This window comes from Primulina eburnea, chromosome 10, assembly GCF_022965805.1.
Source record: "Primulina eburnea isolate SZY01 chromosome 10, ASM2296580v1, whole genome shotgun sequence".
NCBI classification, from domain to species: Eukaryota; Viridiplantae; Streptophyta; class Magnoliopsida; order Lamiales; family Gesneriaceae; genus Primulina; species Primulina eburnea.
This window is the reverse complement of record NC_133110.1, coordinates 16,087,771-16,096,736: the sequence shown is the minus strand read 5'-3', so window position 1 is coordinate 16,096,736 and position 8,966 is coordinate 16,087,771. Positions and strand designations below refer to the sequence as shown.

The 8,966-nt window shown below is 44.0% G+C and overlaps 1 protein-coding gene across 1 annotated transcript; it reads left to right on the top strand.

The window, feature by feature from the left end:
- Positions 1-6,247: 6,247 nt before the first annotated feature.
- LOC140842940 (uncharacterized) lies at positions 6,248-8,663 on the top strand. The gene is made up of 3 exons (XM_073211146.1): positions 6,248-7,208; positions 7,292-7,909; positions 7,984-8,663. Exons 1-3 carry the CDS (start codon positions 6,248-6,250, stop codon positions 8,661-8,663), a joined length of 2,259 nt encoding a protein of 752 aa, XP_073067247.1.
- The last annotated feature ends 303 nt before the right edge of the window (positions 8,664-8,966 follow it).

Here is an 8,966-nt window from a genome sequence, read left to right as displayed (position 1 = left end):
AGATCCTTAAACGTTTTAATATGGATAAAGCAAATCCTTTAAGTACTCCAATGGTTGTTAGATCATTAAACATAGAAAAGGATCCATTCCGTCCATGTGAAGATGATGAAGATATTCTTGGTCCAGAAGTACCATATCTAAGTGCCATCGGTGCCCTTATGTACCTTACAAATTGTACAAGGCCTGATATATCTTTTGCCGTGAATCTGTTGGCAAGATTTAGCTCATATCCAACAAAGAGACACTGGAACGGAATTAAACATATATTCCGTTATCTACGAGGAACGACAGACTTGGGACTTTTGTATTCAAAAGATGCTAATCCAAGTATAATTGGTTATGCTGATGCTGGATACTTATCTGATCCACACAAGGCACGTTCCCAAACTGGATATGTATTTACTCGTGGAGGCACTGCAATATCTTGGCGTTCACAGAAACAAACGCTCGTAACAACTTCATCAAATCATGCCGAGATTATTGCACTACATGAAGCAAGTCGTGAATGTGTGTGGTTAAAATCAATGACCCAACATATCCAAATTTCATTCGGATTATCATTCGATGAGAAGCCTGTGATACTATATGAAGATAATGCTGCATGTGTTGCTCAAATGAAAGAAGGATACATAAAAAGCGACAGAACTAAACATATTCCTCCTAAGTTCTTCGCATTCACCAAGGAGCTTGAGAAGAATAAATGTATTGATGTTCGTCACATTCAATCAAGTGAAAACTCATCAGATCTCTTCACAAAGGCACTTCCTACGTCAATATTCAGAAAGAACATATATAATATTGGGATGCGCAATCTACGAAATTTGTGAAGAATTGTTCATGTCAACATCAGGAGGAGTTTACGTGACTGCACTCTTTTTCCCTTACTATGGTTTTTATCCCAATGGGTTTTTACAAGTTAGGTTTTTAACGAGGCAGTACAAAACACGTAATGAAGACATCATCGTATCATGATCATCATCACAAGGGGGAGTGTTGAAATAATATATTTGAATATTGAAAAAGTAATAGTTGAATATTTGAATGTTGAAAATAAGAGTTGTAAAGTTAGAAATTTGTGTGTGATGATGTAGGTAATGATGTATTTTATTTTTGGATTATGTGTAATGAAACTCTATAAATAGATCTCTCATTTGTGAAGAAAATCACAATTGAGTAGAGAGAAAAATATTATAAAGTGTGTAGTTTGGTAAATTTTGAGAGTTTGAGATTTTTACTTTTTACCATAAATTTTTACTTTTTCACAACATCTATCACTTTCTTAAAAAATCAATTCACTTGTATTATTGTAGTCCTCGTGTCATCTTTTGACTATATGATCTAGCTGGTGTTTCAGGTAGATTAATCAAAATTGTGAGCAAAATTATTTTCTTCCTACCTATGAGCTACAAATGCTCCCACGTTTTATCACCACAGGGCTCATACATACACATGAGGTAAGGTACATGAGGCGGTCATCTCAGAGCTCATATCTTAAAAATATCTACAGTAGTATGATATTTCACTCAATTAACTCCAAATAAAAACAAAAAATAATATTTATTCTACTATGTGCTCACAACAATTTATAAGATAAAAGCAAAAACTTGTGTGAGACGGTTTCACGGGTCGTATTTGTAAGACGGGTCTTTTATTTGGGTCACCCATGCAAAAGTATTACTTTTTATTGTGAATATGGGTAGGTTGACCCGTCTCACAGATTATGATCCGTGAGACGGTCTCACATGAGACTCACTCTAAGATAAAATAGCTTCACTTTTTTTTAAATCGTATATTGATATCTAGTTATATAAAGAATTTTATTCATTTATAGATAATGATAATAATAAAAAGTTATTCGAGCTCCAATTGTGAAGAAATTGAATGAAATGATAATGTTACTATTATTGAAACTGGTTAATATTTAAATATGATTCAAGAGAATTTTTTTGATAATCGAGAGGATTGAGATACATTTGATAAAATATCAACGACTTAATAATCAAAATTGATACTACTAAAATATTATGTTGATATATTTTGAAAAACTCTTATTAATAAAAGGAAATGATGTGATCCGGGTAAAATGGATGAGCAGGGTCGGGTGCTCCGCCGGGTCAAATCAAGAATTTATAGTGTTGTTAGGAAAATGAACAAGGTAGATGGCTTCGATCGTGACCTGCAAACAATGAAAGGAACTCGTGAATGGGCGCCAGAAGGGTGTCCGGCGTGACCACTCCGATGCTTAAGTCAGCAGGTTTGTCGAGAGATGAACTTAAAGCAATATGTATGGATGCTGGAGAGTGAAGAAATTTCAGACCTGTAGAATGTCAACGATACCTGCTATTTGAAGAGAAGCTAGGGTTACCTTGATGCGCGTGCTCACCTAATACCTGTACCCTCGGACGTTGACGGCCTGTCGGGTCCCTTTCTACCCGATAGCTTCGTGGGTACTCCAAGAATAAGGGACGTTGACTGCATGTCCAGTCCCTTTCTTCTCCATATTTTCGGGGATACGTTCAGGCGGAAGACGTTGACTTCCCGCCCAGTCGCTTTCTGCCCTACAATCTGTAAGATCCTCTACGTAAGTTACTCGAGTATTGAGCCCTCGGCTTTAGCATGAAAGCCCGGTCCCTAGTTGCTCGGGAGGTAAGTAAATACCCGGTCATGCATGAAGCGCCCAGTCGCGTGGGTAACAATCGCCCTCCCGGTTTCTATAGGGGCTACTCAATGACATTTCCCGAGTCCTCCAGGACCCGAGCCCTTATAGGGGTATCACCACCCATCCCTAAAATAGTCGGGCTAGAGTCTCACTCGCTGTCCCGATTGGTGTGAAATAATTCACGGTGTATAATAGCATCGGAGCCTTTAAATATCCCGTAGAAGAGATGTCACGCCTGGATGATTTGTCTCCCGGACCCTAATGAATTGTTATCCAGCCCCTCTGGATGTTGCATTCGTTATAATGAGATGCACCCACAATTAATTCCTACTAGAAAACGCTCCACATCTCGAGAAATGGATAAGTCTGACACCTCGACAACTGTGCACGTCTTTTCACCTCCCGGCACAATTTCCAAAACTTATCTCAACCGTTCAGGCATCTTGAAGATCAACGGTCATTATTAATTTGTTCTTATTATAAATAGTGCCTTACCGATCCGCCATCATACCAGCAAAGTGTTGTTAGGAAGATACAATGGCAGGTGCTAGTAATCCCAGCGTCCCTGATCTGGCGGAAGAGTTCATGAATGCATCTACAGAGAGGCATAAGACGGAAATAGAGGAGGAGGTCTTTCACAAGATTCGTGCCTTCTGGGAGGCACTGCAAGAGTTACAGCTTCTCTACTACTGCGGTGAGGCTAATACTCCTCGGCTTCTGGCGAAATTGGAGAAGTATCGGGAGTATCTAAATATTTCCGAGTTGGGGGATTCTTTTGAAGAGGACCGCATGTACGAACTGATGCTTCGAAAAGAGAGGAACACTCTCAACGATATCACTGACACCAAGGGCTATGAAGGAAGGGCTACACGAGAAGTGAGACGTTGGATGTTCCTGCGGAAAGCCTTCGTAGAGGAGGCATATTTCGATGTAATCCGAAGTAATTTCGTTAAATAAAATTATTATCCGAGTTTACTGTCTTTGCACCACTTTATCTGATGCATATCCCACGGGCTGCATAACTCGACTGACAGGATTAACTAATAATAAGTAACGAATGGAGACGTGAGGATTCCGTATTTAAAACAAAAAGGGCGCCCAAGCTCCGCATCTCTCGGGTTTGCAATAATATGCCGGGACCTCGAATCTCCCGGTCTGAAGATAAAATGCCGGGGCCTTAAACCTCCCGGACTCAATACAAATATTTCCCCGTTTACCCGGATGTCCCGATTGTTATGATAACAGGTGTAAGCCTTAACTCCTTCCTGGAGACGCTTCGCATTTCGGGAAAGAAATAAGTCTAACGCCTCGATAATCACGTGTGTCCTTTCCTCTTCTGACGATTAATACTTTAGTACCTCGATATTCGTAACAGTCTCTTCGTCTACCTCGATAATAAATGCTATGTGCCTATAAATACAGGGAGGCAATGGAAGGTAAGAGATATTCATCTTCGACATGGCAAGTTCGAGCGAATCTACGGTCTGCAGTGGCATCTACGTTCCAGCGCCCAATACCCTACCTCCTCATATGGAGGATCTGAAGAGGACCATTGAGGAGTTGGTCCTGTCGAAGGTGATGTCCACTTGGCATAAGATTCAAGATCTTAATGCCACGCTCCGAGAGGGTTTGGCCTTCACTCGGGCACAAAGAGCGGTGGCGAGGAGGTATAAACGAGAGCTCGAAGTCAACCATGTTGCCGAGCTAGCTACTGATGAAGTCCTGCTTCACGCGATGCTGCTGAAGGAAGGGCGTCAACTGGAAAAGATTTCCTCCTCTGAGTCCTTTAACATCGTCCAGTCTTCTGAACTAACCCACTGGATCCATGAGTGGCAGCATGTTGTAGGTGTACTAATAATTGGTGCTAGGCATGAGCGATTCCTTTATGAATAACATCTGTTTATTTGTTTCACTTTCTTCTTCGCACGTTTATCAATGATAAACCGAATATAATTCGTAAATACGCGATTGAATCATCCAGAACAAAAATCTCACCTACTTTAAACAAAGCAATTAGAGATTCGTTTGGAATAAAATGCCGGGGCCTCAAATTTCCTGGACTGAAAATAACGTGCCGGGGTTTTAAACCTCCCGGACTTAGAATAATGTGCCGGGATCTCAAACCTCCCGGGCTTAGAATAATGTGCCGGGGTCTCAAACCTCCCGGGCTTAGAATAATGTGCCGGGGTCTCAAACCTCCCGGACTTAGAATAATGTGCCGGGATCTCAAACCTCCCGGACTATTCACGTGGTATCCGGATGATATACAACTCATCATTAAAACTTTCACCGAATGATAGCGTTCCGTATTCCTAGATGTATCAGTCGGGCACCTTGGTAACCGTCAATGCCCCTTCACCTTCTTAGCACAATTTTCAAGGAATATCCTGACCGCCCACGTGTTTAGATTCGATGGCTTCGATTAACTTTTTCCTTTGACTCATAGAGGGGACGATTCCGCTGGCTGGGACCCTTGTATTTCCTCCACATTTAAAAACGTTCACCTATAAATAAGGGGGGATAGATGTAAAGTGACCCTCAATTCAAAATGTCGAATTCAAGCGGTTCCAGTGCCTGCAGCAGTACACATGTCCTGGTGACCCCGGAGATGCGTCCTCATGTGGAGGAACTGAAGAGGGAAATCGAGGAACATATATGGGCGAAGGTCATGGCCGTTCGGGACAAGGCTCATGACTTGGATTATACCTATCGCAATCGCTTGGCCACTACTCGAGCGCAAAGAGCCAGAGCGAGGAAGTATATCCGAGAATTCGTAGTAGACCGGGTGACCGATCTGGTTGACGATGAAGTTCTGCTGCACATGATGCTGTGGAAAGAGTGGCATGCCCTGGACAAGATAATGAAGAATGAATCCTTCATTGACCTCCGCATTCACGAATTAACTAATTGGATAACGGAGTGGCAGGATTCTGTATCTAACATAATGGATCCCATAACTTTTCGCCGCTATTTTATGTAATGGAAATTTTATCGACTTCTATTGCTTTACTCTTCTGCAAATAAATCTTGTGCGAATTTATGCGGACCGAATCAATAGACTTACAGTTATTTGTAATAACCTGATCCCCCTGAACTTAAAATATAATCCCGGGCTATCGAACCTTTTGACTATAACAAGATGCCAGGGTCTCGGATTATTCGGACTTAGAAATCTCCGTCCTGGGTCTCTAGGTTCCCGAGCTATGAAACAAACTTGCCGAGTTCTCCCAAACCTCCCGACCTATCCACACGTCACTACAACGACACGTGTTCATCTATCCCGACGGCTAGTAATGTTTCGTATTCCGAGGAGATAAAACATCATGACATCTCGATCTGTGTAACTGTCTTTTCGTTCTGCCCGTCGCGACTTTCGAGGCGCATCGAAACCGCACACGTGTTCACTCAATCGACGGTTCCGATCATTCCCCATCTCCTATATATAGCGACCCTAGGTTTTCCCAAAAATCACTTTCAAATCAGCATTCTCGGCGAAGCCATTGCAAACTCTCTTCTCGCAGTTCCGGCATTCAAAGTTTCCTTGCTCCGACGATCTTCCACCGCATCTGTAAGTTTTTCCTTTCCATCATGTCTAACTCTACTTCCTCCACCTCCGGGGCCAATGCACGAGGCTCGGCGGGGTATGAATCTGCTGCTCTTCGTTCTGATTCGTCTCCTTCTCCCACTTCTCGCCGCCCTTCTACCCATGCCGCCAGCAAACCTATAAGCTTGAAACCCCCATCTTCTTCGAGACTTTCTAAACCTTCTTCTTCGGGCATATCCCGGATCCCCAAAAAAGATAAGGGTAAGGGTAAAGCCCGGGTACCTGACCAACCTTCAGCCGATCTCCCAGAGATTCCCTGGTTTTCTTCTCTGCCAAGCTCCTTGCGTCCAGGAGCAGAGGAAGAACTTCGAACCCTGGGGGTCATTCCTTCTTCACACACTATTCTCATACCCAAGCCCTCTGATCGGGCTGATCAACCTCCCTCGGGTTATATTACTTTCTTCCGAGACCAGCTTCGAAATGGTCTCCGATTTCCTATTCCCTTATTTTATATCGAGGTTGCCAAATTCTTTGGTGTACCTCTTAATCAATTCCATCCCAACTCTTTCCGGATTATGGCTTCGGTTTTTGTCCTCTTCCGAATGCATGACCTAGTAATAAATTCCAAAGTTCTTCATTACTTTTTTATTTGTAGATTAGGTGATAATGCTTTTTCCCTTTCTGCTCGGCTTAATGCCCGCTTCCTTGATGATATCCCCTCCTCTCAAAAGGGATGGAAAGGCAGATATTTTTTTATCAAACTCCCGGCTAGTCTCGATTGTCCGACCGGGTTCATTCCTTCTCTTCCTCGTCAGCCAGAGCTTCCCCAAGCGTATAAGTTTGAGGAGTTTTATACCCGAAGCCTAGCCTTGGTGGAGGGTCAAAAGTTTTCTTCCTCCACCCTTATAACCCAAGAGCATCTGGCCACCTATCACCTAAGTAACCGGGCTGAAGATCCGATTAACCGAGTAGTCGACGAAGTTGCTGGCTCGGGCCTTCAGCCCGGTAATTCTCATTTACCTGTTATGCCATCATCTCCTTTATTGATATTTGCACTTGGATTCTAACCTCCTTTGCTTTATATGCAGATTTAATGGAGGAGGCTTTTGCTAGGAGATGGGCAGCCGAGAAGGCGGCCAAGGAGAAGAAAAGGGCAGCCCGAAAGGCTGCTGCTGAAAAGAGAGCGGAGGATGTGGCTGCTCGGGCGAAGGAGACGGCCCGGGTACAATTTGAACTTAAGAGAGCGGAGCCTGAATCCAGGGAAGATGATGAGGACCTCCTCCCCCTTAGCCAAAGGCCAAGAAGAGTCACGACCATCCCGGTGGTGACTCTCAGCGAGGATGATCAAGCGGGAGGCCAGGCATCCTTTCAAGCGATTCAATCAGACACGCCTCCCCTTCTGCGCGATGACCAGGCACCCCTCCAAGAACCTTCACAGGAATCTCTCCAAGGGCCTCTCCCAGAATCTTTCCAGGGGCCCTTGACAGGGCCCATCCTCCCTTCGCAGCCCAGCGGGTCTGTCTTCTCCACCGAAGGAGTCTCCCGGGTCGGGGCAGACTTCCTCAAGCAAATGCTCCTTCCTACTGATCAGGCCTTCCTGAAGAGCATGCCACCAACCCCTCGATGCCTGGATGGCTTGAACAAGCTTCTGGCTGTAAGCTTCTTTCTTCCCCTCTCCTCTCTTCTCTTTTTATTATTATGGCCTTGCCAACCCTGCCTTCTCTTTGAAAAATAGGGTGCACATATGTTAATGTCAGCCTATGAGAGGTGTCCTCCTTAGCCAACCACCAGGCTCCCCAACTCCGGGTATTCCAAGAGACGCACGAGCTTATTCAAGCGGAGCTTGCTCAGTTGAAGGGATTCCATTCACAGACAGTGGCAACCCTTCAGGGTTCTGTGGAGTCTGCTCAGGCGGAGCTGGCCAAAGCCCGGGAGGAATTAAAGGAAAGTCATATCAGGGAGGAAACTCTTCAAAAGCATCAATTGATTCTTGATCGCAAGAACGCCTCCCTGATGGATGCTGTAGAAGAACAAATGTCTCGGGCTGAAAGAGCAGAGAAGGCTCTAGCCGAGTCTGACCGCCAAAAAGAGCAACTGTGGACTTCCTTCCTGGGACCCTCAGAATTCAAGGCGGCCGTTGAGGATCGAGCCTATCCTTTCTTTAAGACCGGCTTCAAAAGATGCCTTCAACAATTCCAGGAAGCCGAGCTTATCCCCAAGGATAGAGCCAACTTTCCAGATTTCGGGCTAGCCATTGCATCTCTTGCAAGAGCCGGGGTGGGAGGCAATGAAGGTATATCAGAAGAGGAGGACGGAGAGGAACCTGTAGAGGAGGAAAAGCAGGAGAAGTCCGTAGAGGGGGAGGAAAAAGGAAAACATGGAGAGGCAGAAGCAGAGCAAATAAAGAAGCCGACAGAGGAGGCGAAAGAGCCAGAAAACAGCCCTGCTGATATAGAATAGGCTTGTAATCTTTTCATTTTTAAGTTCACTCCCTGCCTTCGGGCTTCGTAGTAATGCAATATTTTCTTTTCCTTTTATCCTTCTTCGCAATATTTATAAAAATTCAGTACTCGATCCTTATATAATCAGGATATTCTTGTTCTAACAAATCTAACAATTTGCCAAGTGTTGAGAACTAACTAAGATACCAAATCATGTGAACGGGTATTAGCCTTCCGCACTTTAAATGGATATCTGTGATGTGACTATCTGGAACGAACGGACATTTAACAGGATGTAGTGTCCGGGGTTTATGAGGAGCTA

What these genes read in the sequence shown, in the direction of transcription:
- LOC140842940 (XM_073211146.1), top strand. Translation starts at nt 6,248, where the DNA reads ATGTCTAACTCTACTTCCTCCACCTCCGGGGCCAATGCACGAGGCTCG. An exon ending in TGGCTCGGGCCTTCAGCCCG is followed by an intron (nt 7,209 to 7,291) that starts GTAATTCTCATT and finishes CTTTATATGCAG; the next exon opens with ATTTAATGGAGGAGGCTTTT. An exon ending in CTTTTTATTATTATGGCCTT is followed by an intron (nt 7,910 to 7,983) that starts GCCAACCCTGCC and finishes TGTCCTCCTTAG; the next exon opens with CCAACCACCAGGCTCCCCAA.